The 18855-nt window shown below is 41.4% G+C and overlaps 1 protein-coding gene across 8 annotated transcripts in view; it reads left to right on the top strand.

Moving 5' to 3' along the window:
• The window catches only part of SLC1A2 (solute carrier family 1 member 2), a 102258-nt gene that overhangs the window by 22516 nt on the left and 60887 nt on the right, over window positions 1-18855 (top strand). For 2 of the 8 annotated variants that reach the window (XR_011141443.1, XM_068945491.1), the window contains exons 1-3: window positions 15032-15139; window positions 16612-16705; window positions 17761-17888. The exons of 3 other annotated variants lie outside the window; for them this stretch is intronic. Coding sequence is in view for 4 of the 5 variants with exons in the window: in XM_068945491.1 (XP_068801592.1) it covers window positions 16658-16705; window positions 17761-17888 (176 nt within the window). In the remaining variant the exon portion in view is untranslated. Of the gene's footprint in view, window positions 1-15009; window positions 15140-16611; window positions 16706-17760; window positions 17889-18299; window positions 18384-18855 lie in introns of those variants that run through there. 3 more of the 8 variants (XM_009688437.2, XM_009688439.2, XM_068945493.1) reach the window with 3 other exon arrangements.

The raw sequence follows: 18855 nt of genomic DNA, 5'->3' as shown, positions 1-18855 counted from the left end.
CCGTACTCCTCGTGGATGGGGATTTGCATCTTTGGGCCAAGTTCAGAGCTCTTATAGGGCTGTGCAGCTTGATCAAAGTCAATGGATGTCTTCGCCTTCCAACCCCCCCCTTCCTATTTTGGTGGCTGGTATACAATGTCATTGTATGTTGATAATTATTGTTGTTATTTTTATTAATGCAGATTTTTCTGCAGCTCTTCTCCTCTCTTCACACTCCAGCGAGGCTTTGAAATGCAGGAGTGAGACCAAAGGCAGGTTTTATGTGGATAGTTTCAAATACAAAGCTGACAGTCTAGGGCAAATATTATAACCTCAGCAGCCAAACAGACATGAACTGTATCTGCCTGGCTGTCCATCACAGGCCTTTAATGAGTCCTTTGGGAAAAAGATAAAACCAGGAAATCAGAGCTGTAAGATTTCTTGCTTTGCTGTGACACCTGGCAGGTGCATTGATCGTTTCTAGGAAAAGCAATAAACTGAAGATTAGGCAGCTTGTTTGCCAACTGTTCAAGCCGGATCATGCCTCACTGCAGTTTGACAGAAGTAAATGTGTGATCCCATTTCTGAGGAAATGGTAGGCTTCAGTCATTCAGAAAAGCTAGGAGCAGGTCAGGCCAAACAGCTGACCTCAAATGAGTGGCAGCACAGCAGGCTGCTTGGAGAAACGGAAAGTTCAAATCACAGGATTCTTGCTTTTTGTCTGCTTTTTGTTAGAAGTAAGTTTTCTGTTAGTTTTCTGTATTTTCTGCCATTGAAATCAGAGGGAAAAGCAGAGCTAACCTTTACCTTTATTGCCGTGGGAAGGAGGGAGAATGATTTGAGCTGAAGTTTTAAGTGAATTGCATCTCAGGACCTTCCACTGGGCTCTGAGCTGAGATGCAGTGCTACAGGTTGAGAGAAGTGTTTGTACCATCAGGAAAGGCAGGAAATTAATTTGTTTGGTCCCCATGAGATATAATTAGGAATAGTCAGATGGGGAGAAACAAGGGAAAAATGAGCTTGAATTTACTGAAAAAAATCAAAATGTATTCAAACGTTTATGCATTAATGACAGGATTCATTAGGCTGCGGCATAGATTCCCAGGGGAAGTAATGGAAGATAAATTCCTTGAAACTTTAATGAGCCGATTGGACAGATTACTCTCATGCAGCACAAGGTACACAGTCAGAATTGCTTAGGAAGAACCCAGATGACCTACAGGATATCTGGTTTAGATTTTTTTCCTTTGAGAGGTGGGAGATCCAAAGGCATTAATGGAAGATAGAAGAATCCATCCCCCCTTTTTTTTTTATATAGTGGGATCCTGTTGTCCACTGGGGTTTTGAGAGCTTCCACCAGCTTCTTTCTGGACATAACTCAGTGTGCATAATAGCAAGAAGAGCTTTAGTCTCCTGTTTATTCATCACGGCAGTATCTGCACCGTTTTCTAAAACCCGCCTTTTTGGTAGGAAAGAAAATATTCCTTCCCCATGTAGAGTGCAGTCAGTGGTAGGAAATGATCTATTTACTAAGACCTAAGTATTTACTAAGAGGAGTGATCCTCAAGTATAATCCACCTGACAACTTAACAGCGGGGATAAAGAGAATTGGCCTGTGGGGAATACGTGGGGCTATAACATTAGCAGTGGGTTGTCCTTAGCAGATATTTTAGCTACTCAGTAAACTTGGGTAGAATCATGATTCAAGAATATTCAAGGCAACTCCCTTTTCCTTGTGACCGAAAAAGGAAACATTACAAATCAGATGGTAAAAACAGTGCGGAGGGGGAAGCAGTAAAACCTCAGGAAATTCCTCAGGGCTTGAGGAAAATATATATTTGTTGTCTGCTCTGTATTGATTACTCTAGCCCCAAGGGCTAGATATAACGGACCTCCTGTAGGATGGCTGGCTAACGCAACAGTGTATTCGTGAATGGGAATGGCCCAAGTCTCTGATGTGCTTAATGCACTGTTTTGCACACAGTCACTACTTCATGAATGAGATAAAAATAGCAAATTACCACAAACCCCAGGGGTTCTGGCTGTAACAAAAGTAAAGCTGCTTTTTGCTGTTTTCCACCCATCCCTAGCATTCCTATCTTTCCCTCCAGCCTACAGACAGCCTGGTCATCCCTCACTAACAGCTGATGGCCCCGGGGCTCTCTGCAGGTTGGCAAGTGTTAAGCCCTACCCAACTCGGCTGATTTCCCCTGGAGAGGTGGTAGGAAAATTGGCCAGGGATTTAAGACCTGAAGTTCATGCCCAAAATAGGACAAAATGCTACAGCTAGAGTCTTATTTATGCAATGTAGTCAAATATTTCTAGAGATATTTATTTGCATTTACAAGGCATTCCACTGCCCAGGAATTCAATAAACATGCTAAGCTGAATAGTACTTCTAGGTGTCATTTTAAAAAAAAATGTGAATTCTCCAGGGTTTTCTTGTACTTGTGTCTTCTTTCTTCCCATCCTAAAATGGAGAGGAAAGGGGGATTGTTTAAGCATGGAACAGAAGAGTTCAAGCCTGATTTTGCAATGCCTGCTCTCATAAGCAGTCCCTGTACAGTCACTTGGAAAAGTAAGAGCTGCATTCTTACCATCTGCAGAGTTGAACCCCTCAGGGAGCTGAAGCTAAGATTTTCTTTTTTACTGAAGAAAATTAGACTCAGGCCTCTGCCTGAAACTTGATGAAATGGGGAGGTACCTGTCAGAGCTTCCCCCATCATCCAGGTGGCTGTAACTGCAGCACAGATTAGGAAAACATATTTGCTTTTCTACCTTTACCCAGCTTGCGGTAATCCAAGGTCTGGCTGTCACTTCAGGACAGTGCGAGTTGGCTGCTCATCCCCTCACACCTCTCTGACTGTGCAGTGGCCTTTCCTGTACCAATACGCCCCTTGGGATGCGGCTCCCGGCAGGGATTTCTGCCTTTGGCGTCCTCCTCGCTCTGGAGAAATCCCACCCAGTTATTGACTGGTGGCCAAGCGACCCTTACCGTTACACCAGCTTTTCGACAGTGCTTGCAATAACCCTATCACTGTATTTCCTAGTGTGAGGGAAGGGGGCAGGCAGAATTAGCAGCAGCAAGGCTGAGCGCAGCCTTGGTCTCCCCCTCTCCCTCTGTGTTGGGTGAGTTCAGCCTCTGGAATCGCTCCTTGCAGCCAGGTAAAAAGCATCAAAGAATGATGATGGCTTTGGCACTGTTATTCTCATTTATTAAAATTTAACAGTAATATTTATCTACAAATGCACTGTTCCATAAATTGAAATAAATTTCTCCCCCAGCCCTTCTTCTCTCCAGCAGCTGAGCTAGAGAGGCTCAGACAAAAGTAAGAAAATCTAAGCAAGCAAATCAGATGTCTGTTTTTCCTGTCTCTTTGAGATGCAATGAATAATTATGGGCAGAGCAGATAAATTCATGTGTTGTAGAGCTGCTAAAAATACCATGGGAAACAGAGTGCAACTCGGTGCATGAAGCTCCCCCACATTTTTCAGGCTGCACTTGAATTCTAGGGAAGCGCTGCATGGCTTCTGGCTCTTCTCTGTGGCTCCCTTACTGTAGGCCTCTTCTTTCAAAGGTGGATATAAAAGAGGATTAATTGAAAAAGCATTGGGTGTCTTCTTGCAGCTCACCACAAACCTAAGCTAAGATTTATCAAGCGATCAGCCTTGTCCATGGTGCAGCAAAGATTAGTCAGGCTTTAAAATAAAACTCTTCGGAGAAGTTCACTAAAAATAAACCATCATGCTTTTATCCAGGAAGAGGTACAAAGATTGCAAATAGACAGCAGTGCTTAAGACAATAAGGCATCACAATGCAAGAATGAATAAGCACCTGGCTTGTTCTGAGAAGTATAAAATCTGAATGTTAATACTTCTGTACTAGAGGAGGTGTGATGGTGCCCTGGGTTTTTAAGGAAAACGTAAATTCTTGCTTATTTTTAATGGTTAAATGACAACATGTTATTAAACTTATGTATTATAAGTTATTATACAGACACACGTCCGTGGGAATTTTCCCACTAATGAACACCACTGAAGTTTTGTTCCCCCATAATTCCTTGTTATTTGGAAAGTGACAGAGTGTTTTACATCCCAGACAACCCTAGCATCATGGTTAGGGATTTAGCGCATCAAACCTGGTTCGCAAAGAGCAGCGACTCCCCAAGCCAGCACAAACTGTAAAACACATTCACTGTCTGATAATTAGGAAGAGATTAAAGGCGATCAAGCAAGCAAAGCCTTTTACTGTTCATTTTTACTGATACTTATTACATGTTATTGAAGACCAAAACAACACAGTAGAGCAAACCATTATAGTTTCATAGGAAATAATGCTGCAAGGGACTTAAGGGGTTTTCCATGCTACGTCTGAGACAGGATCAGTTGTTGTGGTCTCATCTGTGACAGGTCTTTGTTTAAACTAGAGGTTCAGTGAAGGACGTCCCCCAGCCTCCTTAGGTAAACCTACTTCAGAGTTTCACTGTCTTCATCATTAGAAAAGATTTTGTAATGTCTAACCTCAGTCTCCTTGCTAAACATTAAGTTCTTTGCCTCCTATCCACAACTGCCACAGATGAAAAATAATTCCTGTCCTATGCAGTAGCCTGTTTCATAATGGAAGACTTTTCTTGTCTCTGCTTGGTATTACATCTCAATTTAAATAACTTAACATTTTATATGATGAGTTGAATTTGTTATATTAAAGTTTACAAGGGAGTTTCCACTGTACAAGCACAGAACAGAATTCCCCATTTGCTCCTGCTGTAGTAAAAATATTGGTCAGTTGGTTTTATAATGTGGGTTTTTAATGATGGTTTGTTGTGTATGGTTGTTTCCATTTCACGAGCAGGGACGATTCAGTGCATCTCTTACAAACACGTTAGATAAAGAAGCCTTGTTTTGTAAAAAAACTACTTTCTTACATCAGTTCAGAGAGCCTATTTCAACTCCTAGATCATAAATGGAAGCTAATTTGCTTTTTACTGGAGAATGTCAGGAAGATGTTCTTGGGGATAGCCTCATTTGCTGTATTGTGGTATTTGTGTGTCTAGCACTTTGGGCCAAATGTGGTGATAGTCTGTGTTCTGCACCTGATGATACGCTCTCTAGATGCCAGACTGGGCTTTCTGTTCACATGTAGAAAAACAAAAAGCAAAGAACTTTGCAAAATGGAAGCAATCACATTGATCAGTGGGTCGTTAAATGCTCCATGCACCCACACATCCACACATGAGAGAGTGGTAGCATTACGACAGTAAGGCCAGGGATGCCTATCTTATTTTTCACTATTTGTTTTCCTTCTAGAAAATCTTATTTTTTATGTTCTTCTACATAAAACACTGGCCACGTTTTGAGAAGAGTCTTGAAGTGAAACCTGGTGGTCTGCATTGCGAATAAGGGTGTCAGCGTAATATAAGCTTGTTGACAATTCAGGCATCATATTCTGCTTTTCTAATGATATATTTCGTTTTCACTATTCTTCTTAGCCACAAATGGGATTTAATTTGCTAGGCTATATTAGCTTCCTCTTTGTTTTCTCCCTCTAAAGACACCATTTGGGAAGTGTAATTAGAACAGAATAAGAGTTTAGTACATTATCTGGATTAGAACACCTGATTTTTTGTTAAATTTGTCGTGGAATCTAACAACAAAAGCAGAAAGGTTTGTTGAGTCAGAGGCAAAGTAAGAGAGGAAAATGTTTAGAAGATTATCCACCAGCAACTAAGCAAATGAATTGAGCAGACAGCAAAACGCTGCGTTGTTAGTCAGTTTAGCTTTATGCTCTTCTCACTCTTTTAAGCTGAATGTTATAACAAAGTTAAAAAACAGGAATAAATCCTGTGGTGAATCTGGTCCAAGAGTGCCCCAGGTCTCTCTGCCTTAGTTTTCGTTTCATATACATTGATACAACACCAGGAGTGAATCCGTAGTTCTCATTGACTCTAGTAAGAGTTGTGCGATGCAAACGTTAAGGAGAATTAGACTCAGCAAAGTCAGACCTCTCTAAGACCAGCATAATGCACCTGAGGATCAGGTCATATATATTTTTTTTCTAAGGACTGTATTTTTAAATGTAAACATGTAGGTGAGATTTAGACAATTATTCTATGGAAAATACCTCTGTATTACTACCACTGTAACATAGTTCCTAGGAAACATTTCTAATTTTTATTGGGGTAGTTGAGACTTAGCATTTTGAAACATGAGACACAGAAGGGCTTGTTACTAAATCAAGTTACCAAGAAGTACACTGAAATTTGTGTTAGCCTCTGTGTGCTATGTCTAGGACTTAGCTTTGTAAGAGCACCCCTAGAGTAAGCTGCAGCCACACAGACGATTATGCAAAGTAATGATGTGTGAATATTCACACACTAGTTCACCTTGCATGACTTTCCTGTGTTGATGATCTTTAAGATGAATAGGAATGTGAATGCTAACATTTAGTTTATAAAATAAATGCTACATAGTGTAGAGGTCACGCCTGTGTCAAATCCAGGGGAGTAGGCTGAGACACAGGAAGGTCATACAATAGGGAAAAATTCACCTTAAGAAACATCAGAAGTTCTCAACAGTATGTGATGATGCCATAGAAATTTCCATACAAGTTTTAAAAATCCTGTTTCCTCTCTCAAGATGAAAGGTGAATACCCTAAAAGGATTTGGATACAATTTTGCAGAGGTCACCTCTGTGCTTGAGATGAGGAACATCAGCTACAGACTGATTTGCTGTCCAGGAGACTGCTGGGAGGAAGTGGTGGTGGCAGAAAAATAAACACAGAATTCTCGCTTATCCAGCTAGAATAATTAAGGGATGCTCTGCACCAACCTTGAATGGTAACGGAGGGTTTTTGCTTTCATGTGAAAACAGTCTGCAGGAAGGTCTGGGCTAGGTAGGGACTACCAAAACTGTGTACCTGGTCCACTACCACCAGCTCAAGATAAAGAATATGCTACTGAGCTCCTGAGGCTTTCTTCTAGATTTCTGTTTTGTGGCAATTATTTGTAAGATTTCCAGGCTCAGGAGGCTATGAGTAGAAAATAAGAGAAGCCCCGAAGCTGAGCGGTGAGTTTCATAGCAGCCTTGCGCCTTATCAGGTGGTTCGAGTAACTGTTTCTGGGTCTCTGGAGTTCTCCCTTGGCGTGGGTGCTGCTTATCTCGCATGCCAGAGAAGTCATTTCCGCCCACACCCTTCAAATGAGATTTCTCTTTGAAGTTATGATGAGACAGCGATAATAACAGTATATTTCTATAATGGCTTTTAAACATGTTTCTGCATCCTGACAACACTGTTGGAGACAACATTACGTTTACTTTACTGGAGGGAAAACTGAGGTACCGAGAGTTCGGCAGACCACCAAAGTAACAGTGAGACAATGACAAAGTCAAGGACAAGTCTAAGGGAGTTGTAACTCTAAAAATGCTAGTGAGCTAGTTCGTCATTAACTAGCTTATCTCCACTAAAGTCAATAAAACTGAGATGGCTTACTTCACCGTAAATTTTCCTTTAGAAATGCTCAATTGTCCTGTTAGTTATCATTCTAATTCCTAGCCTGATTCAAAATCACAGTGGAAGAAAAGCGGATTGAAAAAAGACTGGAGTGATTATCTTTGTCTTTCAGCAGCTTTCTTGTTCCTGTAAAGCTTTTGTTGATTCTTACTATGAATTGTCTTCAGTTAGGCCTTTGAAATAATTGCCAGGTATCATAAAATGCCGATATATATTTCTGGTCCAAAGATCAGTCTTTCTATTAAGTCTGCCAAGCAACTTCCTCTGACTGGTTAACACTTTTCTCCCAGTGCTCATATAATCAGTTTTTTCCTTGGCTAAATTTAAAAAGGCTAGGTCTATGGGCAAAGCTTCCAGTGACTTTAAAGGAAAAAAGGATGTGATCAGGAATAACTCATCTGCATTTTTCAATAGTCATTTTAGTTCTGCATTTAAAAAAAAAGTCAATAGGTGCTTAAGTGTAAAGACACAGAACCTAGCTTTTCCTCGGACAGGTTTTTTAATGTCTCTTTCAAACTAACAAGTAAATATATATATATATTTTATAATAAGATTTCCAGTTTCACATGAACTTTATATTTTTTTCAAGGAAACAGAAATAAGCAAATGAGGTGATCTTGCTTGTTCTTTGTACCCAGACTGGGAAATCTAGAAATAACATATCAGCCAAAAAGCTGTGGTGAAAAACATTTCTAAAGGCAAGTGTTGACCAACTATTTTGAATAAGCTGCTTCTTCGTATACACTGCATGTGAAAATCTAAATGGGATCCTTTCAGGGCGTGTAGCCTGGCAGTGCCTCATGTGGGCATCTCCTCTTATTTCATTAGCAAGAGTGTGCCCTGAAACAAGGAGTCTAATTGTTCTTGTGAGCTGATTTCAGCTCACACTGATATTACGAGCTTTAAAAATAAATCTGTTCTTTCATTTGAAGCCAAGCCATACACTCTCCAAAAGTCGGAGGGTGTTCTGCTTAAAGAAGTAGATATTTATTTGACAGTGCTGTATGGAACTTTTCCCTTGTCAAGACATTGCACAACCATGTTCAGTATCCCCAAGAGGAACGTTCGTAGCCAATTATTTCCATGCTCCAGTAACGCAAGTCTGGAGATGGGAGGATTCTTTGATGCTGTTGCAGACCCTAACAGCTGAGAAAAGAGTTTGAAACTCCAGTGTGCAGTGTGTCAGAACAAAGTGATTTTTTTTTTGTCACTCAAAAGCTTTATAAATGAGCTAGGGAATATCGTGGAGTTCTGTGGAAGAGGTGTTGTGGGGAGGGAAGGGATGGATTAGTAGAGACCGACTTTGAGTATCTGTGAGATTGGAGGAAACAACTGCCGTACTAGATAGAAGCAGAATCACTGCTGCACTCTTAACAATGTTTTGTAGCCCTTTTGGATAGGGCTTTATGTAATCAGGCCAGTAAAGGGAAGGGATAAAGAAACTGGATTTTTTTCCACTTCCTTATTCTTGGTTGTGTGTAAGGGAGTGTTAAGGGACAGATGTGCGTTGATTGCAACTGTTACGCAGTCTTTAAGGTAAGCGCAGGAGACGATATGGAGGCTCCTTATTCTGCCCCTGTGTTATGTACCCTCTGTGCTGCGGGTACTGCCAAACCTCCAGCACAACTTCTGAGCTTCCACCATCACTGTCAGTCTTCATGTCCAGAGGGAGGATGGCATGCTCTCCACATGTGTTTGCATCAGTTTTTTCTCTGAGCAGGTATAAAATGAAACCTATTACCAGCTGTGCTGTTCTGCTTGAGCGACCGAAGAGAGCTTGTGCGTAAAGCTGACAATGAGTAAGTGAAATGTATATCTACAAAAGCAAGAATGGGAGAGTTTCTTCCTCCTGCTCAGGCAAATCTCTTTTGCATGCAGCTCAAGGTTTTCAGGGAGCGAGAAGCCTGTGTCTTCCTACTAGGCAGCCCTGAGGTTGGAGGACGTTCTCTGAAGATATCGAAAAGGAACAGGAATCTTCCATTAACTTTAGTATGGTTTAGTTCAGGTTCAAAAGCAGAAAGAAAGAGTCATAGAAGAAGAGAGGAGGTCTGGGTTTTGTCTTGACTTGCCTAACCTTTAGCAAGTCCCTCATGTTAGAGCCCTGAGGCTCTGGGTAATAGTGCTGCTCTGGAGAGCTGTACTCAAGGAAAACAGGGTGCTGCTTTGCTCACACACGTAGGAGGATGCATGGCGTGCTCCCTTCTGCACCTGCTCAGCTCTGTTGGTTGGTATGGAAAAATGGGGGGCTTCATCCAAGTCCATTCCTACTCCTTTTTTATTAAAATATAACATGATAATTAGAATGTGGCTGACTCAGAAAAGAAATCAACCCACTGATTGGGTCTTTCACTGTTGTGATGCGCCCTAGAGGACAGGAACATGTTGTTAGTCCAGGACAGCACAATTTGAGTCTGCCCGAGAAATGCTTTAAATAATACTGACTGCGGGATTTAAATGATACTGACTGGGGGTTGTAGCCCCAAGCAGTCACTGCAGCAATCATCAGTTCTGCTTGTAGGGATGTCCGGTTACTTCTCCTGTCTGCAGCCTCTGTGTTGGCTATGGAAAAGGGCACCTGCAGCGTCTGCTCAAGGGAGATCCATCCACTGATGGCTGAATGAGATTTAAGAGAGTTTGGGTCAGGCTGAGTAGCCAGTTGGGCTCTTTCTCTGAAACCTTTAGCAGTATCACCTCAGACAAGCCCATGAGACCATGACACGGTTGTTTGTGTACTTGACCTAGCACTAGGAAGTTGCGTATGTCAGATGGCTCATGAGCACCTGGTGAGCTCAATCTGTGATGCTTCAGCATAAGGAAGATCTTCCAGCCTAGTGTCTTGCTCCTTTGAAATCAGAGGTGAACCTGTGTCAAGAGCGTAAGCAGCAGTACATGGAGTAGACCATAGAGTGGAAGCATCCTTGTAAAGAGCATCCATCTTATCCTTTCTTATCCTCTGAATGAGCCCACAGAAGTCTCTGTAAGAGCAAGGTATGACAGTCTTAGAGCTCACCAGGTCTGGATTAGGGCAGACCCAGACTTGCAGTAATTTGCCTCAGGTCAGAATTTACACAGGCCCTAGCAAATTCTTTTGAAACAGCAGTCATGCCCCCCCCCCCCACCCCGTGTTTGTTTTTTCCTTGTTTGTTTTGAAGTGTGAGTCAAGGTTGTACCTATTTTTCCGTATGTAACCAGTCACAGGAGAAATGTACCAGAAGCAGAGCAAAAAACCAGAGACAATGACCACAAAAAGCGCGTGTTGTTTGCTGTCTGCTAACCTGTATCCCAAGTGCCAGGTGTGGACACACCTCCTGAAACTCTATTAGGATATGATCTAAACCAAAGCCACTCAATAGTAAACAAATGTTCTATTCGCTCCAGCACTTTGAATTGCACAATAGAACAAGCTTCGTGCCCCTCAAATATTTGGATATTCCCATGGCAAGGTTTCCTCTCTGGGAGTTTTTTTCCTTGTTCATTAAATTCAAGTAAGAGAAAGTGTCCTCCTTCATGAGGTCCTGTCCTTAGCTGTAGAAGTTAATAGATGCCATTAAAATTTGCCTCTCTCTGTTTTCCTTGTGTAAACCATTTACGTCAGAATGCTAAGTTGTGAAACTGGAGTTAGGACTTCACGTTCATGTGCATTTAAAAAGAACAAAGGTGGCATTCATTCAAGCTGTTCATGTTGTTTACTTTCTTCTTTATTAATCTCTCATTTTGAGGCTTTATCCCACATTTCATACTTCTCTCTGGCTGCAGGTTGCTTGGCATATATACAGCAATTTTGACCGTTTAAAAAACCAAATCCCCCGCCCCCATTTTTATGACAAGTTGCACCAAGATAAAAAAGTTCATTTTGGCTGAAAGGGGATTAAGGCTGAAAAATCACCAGCAGGGAGCGGATGAATTAAATATATACACAAGTACAGTGGGATTCACTGAACAGCCCTTCTTCTGAAGCCTATGAGCAGTATAAAACCAAAGCAGACTCCCATCTTTTCAGTGCTATACTATTGCTGCAGCCCTTGCTAACCAGACATGTCCCTTTTCCTGCTTCAAATACCTCCTCGATGCCCTAAAACTGGGAGGCTGAAAGAGCGTCACTGGGCATTAGTAATGGTTTCAGGATCAAGCCCTAGTAAGAAGGTTAATTTTAAAAGCCCCATTATGTCTGCTCCTGGGTTCATGGAGAGGGAAGAGGAAAGGCAGGGGGGCTGCTGCTGCCCGCTGTTCTCCTGTGTGGCACAGGGGTGTCCCACAGCCCTCTCTGGAGGAGACAAATGGGGAGGTGAAAACAGACTCTGCTTCTCTCCTGGGTGAGGCAGCTGTACTGCTTCTACAGGCCTTTCTCATCACTGCAATGCCCTAAACTCTTCGTCTTATCTGTGTGTCGTGGTGTCACTCTAAATCCTCTTCTAGCAAAGGATCTTAGGACTAAGCTCTCATGCCCCAATAGCATCTCACAAGCAGCATCAAGGTGACGTGCAAAGGCTGAATGTTCGTTAGGTGAAAATGGCAGCAGCCAAGAAATGTCTGGTTTTTAATTATCTTTCCGTGGCATATCCACGACACTCTTCATATCACTGAGCTAGAAGCTCTGTATGACTGTGAGATGCTTATTGCCACTGCATTCAACTAGCAGACGAGCCGGGGGATATTCTCAAAAAATTCTACTTTCAGCAGTGCCTTAAGGTCCATTTTCACAGCACCATTCACACTACATCATAGAGAAAAGACATTTAGAAGGTAGATGTTCCTATGGTAAATGTTCCTCTTTGGAAGTTTTTTCTCTTTGTTCATTAAAGGGAAGTAAGAGGAAAGCCTTTCATATTTGGAAAAATAAACCACAGCCTGTGAGTTAGACTGCAGGAAATAAGGAGAGAGATAAAATGAAACAGCACAAAGAAGGATTGATCTTTACTTTTGAAAGGCCAGATTTTTTCTCATTTTACACAGTTGCATGAATTTCAAGTTACTGGACTTATACTGAGTAAAGCATAGTAAATTTATTGTATAAATAATGTATATATAAATATATATATATTTAATCTTCATTGCACCAGCTGTTGGGATTTTTTTGTTGTTTTTAAGTTCATAGCTATCCTATGGGTTAAACCTATGAAAGTACATGGAACAGATGCAGAATCTTAAATGGAGAAAAGCTATACAATCCCACTTAGTGAAAACAAATGGGGTAAAAATTAAATAATCCAATTTATTATTATGTTACGCCATAGTGTGTTTTCAGTACCCTCTCATTCAGTTGCTTATGAATTCATTATTTTGATGCAATTCTCTGTAAGAGGTACATGTGAAAGGGACTGTTTACAGAAAGCCAGGGTCAAGTACAAATTGTAGGAGAGGTGAGGGAGTTTGAATGTAAGATTGCAGCTTGGTTTTGTCTAATTTTCTTGCAAATGAATTTCCAGCTTTCCCATACATAGTCAAATGAAATTTAAATACACCTCTGTTATGTATTGTTTTCCATCTCTAGCTTGTATGAGAAAATTCCTATCATGCTTTACATTTGTATGGCATACCTTAAGCTTGCTATGAAAGGGGTGTATACCAGAGCGATGCAAACATATTTATTTCAAGCTGTATGGCCTTGTGGTTTGAGCATGACTTGGACAGTAGATTTAGTGTCATGCCTACCGCAGACATGCTGTATGACACTGAACTAACCTTTTGACTTTTCCAGGCATCTTTTTCTCCATTTGTAAAATGGAGTCTTTGATATCTTCATTCTATCATGTTTATTAAGGGGTCTGAAGACTGTCAAATAGGAGACCTTAAGAAAGCATATAACAATAGCATGAACATACTATTGTTTCTCATGGACCTCTTGCCATCCCAGCTTGTCCAATTGGATCAGTGGGGAGTTGTCAGCGTTTCATAGGCAAGGACTTAGGACCTTGGATGATCGTTCTAGATTTGCTTTGGATTTAATGCATGTTGTTAGGACCGTGAATTTCCCAACCTGAGGTGAACAGTAGGATATGGAAGTATTCAGAGCAAAGCAGTGAAATAAGTGCAATGAAGTAGCTCTTGTATAAATGTAGTACAGGTAAAGCCATATGTTTAAGTGTTCATCTTGGGTGCCAGATGCAGACAGTCTGAGGTCTGTGTAGCTTTTGTGGTGGAAAAAGTTGCAATGAAGAACAACTGCAAGTTTCAGGCCTAGGAGTAAACTCTTGTATAATGTGAACCAGGAACATTGGTATAAGAATCAAGCCAGAAAAATGCCATAACATTCATTGATCTGATAACTAATAAACTCAATGTGGAAATGCCAGAAGATGGAAAGCTTTGATTGTTAAGCTCTTTCCTCTGTGTTACAGATAAATAAACTATTACGTAAACTTTTCCCATGGCTTGTGCTATGACCTTGACTAGATGTAGGTTTCTCCCCTTTTTGGAGAGGGCATTTGGACATGATGGATGTGATAATGTCATTTACAGTATCATGTTCAGTGGGTGTGCAAACTATGCTGTGACTTACCCAGGCAGAAGGCAGACAACTGCAGTTAGACTAGTAATAGGCAGAGTGTTGTCTAAGGACTCAAGAAACCTCTTTGATGAAAGAAACCTTTACCTTACTTTTTCTTTTTGTCCTTTACATGTCTTGTTTTGACCTTTTGGAAGTAGCAGGCACCTTTCCTGGGGAGATTTTCCCTTTCTTACACTTCTGTGCCACAGAAGTTACACAGACCAGTCCAAGGACCTTATCTGCTGGAGTGATGTGGGCTGGTGTAAGATGAGCCCCGCCAGGCTTCAGGCTCTCCCAGTCCCCCTGTGCATGCACACCAGGGGGAGAGGAAGCAGCTCCAAGAGTAGCTTGCGACAGCCTTCCAGCACCCCTCGCCCCTCCCAGCTAAAACCCTAGCCCAGCAGCCCTTGCATGTTTTAGGATACAAAAGGAGAATTAACAGGAAATCACAGGAGAACTCTCAAAAGGGACAGTGGTTTCTGTAGTTAAATTCAGTGGCTAATTTGATCTAGTGCTGCAGGCTCCAGATTGCTTGCATGAGAAAGGGTATCACTTCCACCTTTCTTCTGATCTGTTTTGATGACTCTAGGCAGGCAGCAATAGAGCAGCTGGGTAAGAGAAAAGTTATCACCTAGTGAGTTGGGAGCAGGCCAGCTTTCTGACTGTCTCTGAAAAATTGAGAGGTCAAGGAAGACATGTGATAATATCACATTTAGTTTGTGACAAGTCTCTGTGCTCTGTGATACATGCATGGTGGACAGTTGTACATTTCAGAGATAAAAATATCTTCCATGAAGAAATCAAGCCGGCCAGATTTTCACAGTCAAGCTGCTAATCTTGCATGTAAAATAGATGTGGATGTATAGGTTCAGATTCTTGACTCAACAATTCAGGAAGAAAAACTGGAAAGAAAAAAAGGATCGAGTGTTTCAGTTTTCCAGATTTGTAAACTGCTCAAACAATCCCTTAGCAACCTTGAGATCCAGAGCCAGAAAAATAATCAATAGGCATCAGTGATCACTCTTCTTTCATATCAACCAGCAGACTGAGTAGCTTTCAGGGGTTTGATAAGAACCCGTTGATAGATTTTTACAAATCAGAATGCAAGAGAAAAAATGAGACCTTCCCTACTTTAAGTTATGTCACCGGTCTTTGAGTATAGGTAAGTGGCACAGTCAGTCATCTGCTTGCGTTTCTCTGGAACTGTTTCTTTATTTTTATCTTAGTTTGATTCAGTTTTTAATTTTCCTTGATGTAGAATGGAGGAACTTGGTATTTCTCAGCAAGAAGTTGTTAAGTAGACAAAACTAAATAGTAGACCTCAGTGGCGAAGCTAACAGGTGCTGTGCATACTTTCTAACTTTTATTCATATGTATGTTTCAAAAACCCTTTGAGGTCCTTTAGGAGCCCAAAGCATTTTCTGCATTACAGAATCAATTCTAACATGTGCTGCTTTAATACTCCTCCACAATGAAAACTTCAACACAGCACACAAAATACTGGAAGGTATTATGGACCTGTGACATTGTTTATTGTATTGTTTTATATAATTTGAATTATCCTATTTGTCCTGGTTTGTTAGAGATGACAGACATCCGTATTGATATACTTTAAAAATATCAATGTGTATTTTTGTGCCTACTTTCTTCATTTAACCTCGTCTAAAAACTTCTAACATTTTCACTATTAATATAACTATTTTGGGGGGGTTAGGCACTCTGATATTCTTCCTGACCCTCTAGTGACAGTAACTCTTAAGGCTGCTAAAACTTGTCTACTATAATTTTATGCTTAATTGCTTATAGATCTCACTTTTGAGGGAAAAAAACTTCCCTAGATTTAATGTTCAGCCAGACATATATATAAAAATATATTTTAGCAAGAATCCACAAAATCAATGGAGCTGGAATATTTTTTGCTTGAGTGTGAAGATCACCTGTACTTTAACCTTCATCATAATTCATATAACCCCTATTCAGGACTCTAAAGAGTGAAAAATGTAAATGTACCACTAATTTAACTTCTCACTGAGTATGTGCGCTGAGGAGCAGCATTATGAAGGAGGCTAGCGTACCTCCTGGCAAGCTGTGATGACATGTTTGTTTTGGTTTTGCATGCTTGCATTTGATAGATCTCTTGGGATTTTTATTGCTTATGTTTTATAAAAAGTGCACATGCAGAGCATGTGTGTTGCTTCATTTATGTTGGACAATTCATGTGGTTATGATTCAAAGAGAAAAGCATAACATTACATCAATAATGTTGTAAGTCACAACCAAACTGAAACATAAATTTTCCTTAATTCTGGGGTGTTTAATTTCTTTTGTCATAGAGATATGGCCCAGGGTTGGGTTAATATTAACTCAGAAGCTTGGGTTAATATTGTGAATCTGATTTTATAGCAGATATTTGAACTCCCTGGAGAGCTTGTGTGAGGAAGGAATTTGCAGACAGAAATGCTGAGATACTTTTTTTTGTTATTTTTTCTCCTGTGGAAATTTGATCATTTTGAAGTAAACTCAGATCAGAATTACTGTGGCTGAACCATCAAACTGTTGCAATGTGGGATGCTGTTGTCTTACTGAAGTAGCTGTAATTTGGGTACCCAAAATGTTTCCCGTTCTTCTTTATAGGCTGGGTTAGAGGTCAAATTATGTCTTATGATGAGAAGAATGGAGCATGCTGTGGTTACTGGTCATTACACAGAGAAAAATATATGGACCTGAGGTAACTAGACACCTTCATATCAGCATATCTGAAAAGAAATATTTTAGCCAGGGGGTACGTAGCCCTCCTCTGAACTTTCTCTTCCTGGATTTTCTTCAAACCCTGAATTTTAACTGAGCCCTAAAACAGGATCAAATAGGCACACGATTGTGAGGAGTGGTCAGTCCCACCTAATCAATTACGTTCCATTTTTAGGAGGTGATTATGGCAAGCCTTGTGCACACCTAATTTTGTTTAGTCCTAGAGCCAAGTCTTTCCATCTCATACACGTCTGCACAACTGAGAGAAGGAAATCATCACTTTTTCTATAGAAGTGACAGCAAAAAACTAATATGGTAGAGCAGTGGGCTGAGGCCTTAAAAAAATTAATATAAACTGTATGTCTCTGTCAGTATGTGAGAAGTGGCAGCTGACAAAAGGAATGAAACATAAGGAGATTAAAGGGGCAGGCAAGCGAGAGACAAAAAGACATGTACTGACCTTGTTTACCTTGGGAAAGCTTATTAATAAAGAGGAAAAGCATGGTTCAGAATTCAACCTGAAGATGAACTTTCTTTTAGGTGGTGCTTATAAACAGTCTGGAGGATTACCTTACACAATATTATTCTGAAAAGTTATTATTTCCAGTAGAAGCAAGTGGGTCTAGGCTGTGACAGGTCGGTCCAGTGACTGTATAGAGCACGTGCAAATCACAGAATCACAGAATCGTTTAGGTTGGAAGGGACCTCTGGAGATCATCTAGTCCAACCTCCCTGCTCAAGCAGGGTCCTCTAGAGCATATTGCCCAGGATCACATCCAGACGGGTTTTGAATATCTCCAGGGAAGGAGACTCCACTACCTCTCTGGGCAACCTGTTCCAATGCTCTGTCACCCTCACAGTGAAGAAGTTTTTTCTCAGGTTTAGGTGGAACTTCCTGTGGTTAAGTTTCTGCCCGTTGCCTCTTGTGCTGTTGCTGGGCGCCACGGAGAAGAGACTGGCCTCATCCTCTTGACACTCCCCCTTCAGATACTTATACACATTGATGAGATCCCCTCTCAATCTTCTCTTCTCCAGACTGAACAGGCTGAGCTCTCGCAGTCTTTCTTCATAGGAGAGGTGCTCCAGTCCCCTCATCATCTTTGTAGCCCTCCGCTGGACTCTCTCTTGTACTGGGGAGCCCAGAACTGGACACAGTATTCCAGGTGAGGCCTCACCAGGGCAGAGGAGAGGGGCAGGATCACCTCCCTCGACCTGCTGGCAACACTCTGCCTAATGCACCCCAGGATCCCGTTGGCCTTCTTGGCCACAAGGGCGCATTGCTGGCTCATGCTTAACTTGTTGTCCACCAGCACTCCCAGGTCCTTCTCGGCAGAGCTGCTTTCCAGCAGGTCAACCCCCAGCCTGAACTGCTGCATGGGATTATTTCTCCCTAGGTGCAAGACCCTGCACTTGCCTTTGTTGAACTTCAGGAGGTTCCTCTCCACCCAGCTCTCCAGCCTCTCCAGGTCCCTCTGAATGGCAGCACAGTCTTCTGGTGTGTTAGCCTCTCTCCCCCAGTTTAGTATCATCAGCAAACTTGCTGAGGGTGCACTCTGTCCCTTCCTCCAGGTCATTGATGAATATATTGAACAAGACTGGACCCAGGACTGACCCCTGGGGCACACCAAAATAAATATGCATGTCCCTGAACCTCTCAGGTAAGCAGAAAACTGCGCATTGAGAAGTGTGCAGGGGCAACCTTTTATATACCAGTGTAAGAGCAAAGGGAGTTGAAATGCAATCTCTGATTGGCACATGAATGAAATAAGGGACTTCCCGCTTTTAATTAGACAGTGCCCATCGTATACAGTCATAGTGACGGTAGCACTTCTTTCTGTTAAATACGGAACTGGAAATAAGAAGAGATAAAAAGCAGGTAGATGTTACCGGGGATATTGTAATGGGATACAGGGGCCTGATTTAAACAGAGGGGGTCAGGTTGCACCTCAGAATGGTCACTGGTCAATTTGCTACTGTAGAGTAATTTTCCATCTTTAGGGCACTGATTCAAATATAGTACCGGCAGAGCGAGCTAATAGAAAATGTTGATGGAGTAGCTGATCTGTAGAAGAGTTGGTGATCATACCTAATGTCTATGGGTTACATAATTTCTGAAAAAGAGAGTTGGCT

Source organism: Struthio camelus, chromosome 5, assembly GCF_040807025.1.
Source record: "Struthio camelus isolate bStrCam1 chromosome 5, bStrCam1.hap1, whole genome shotgun sequence".
NCBI classification, from domain to species: Eukaryota; Metazoa; Chordata; class Aves; order Struthioniformes; family Struthionidae; genus Struthio; species Struthio camelus.
Note: the sequence above shows the minus strand (reverse complement) of the source record. Positions and strands in the feature narration are given on the sequence as shown.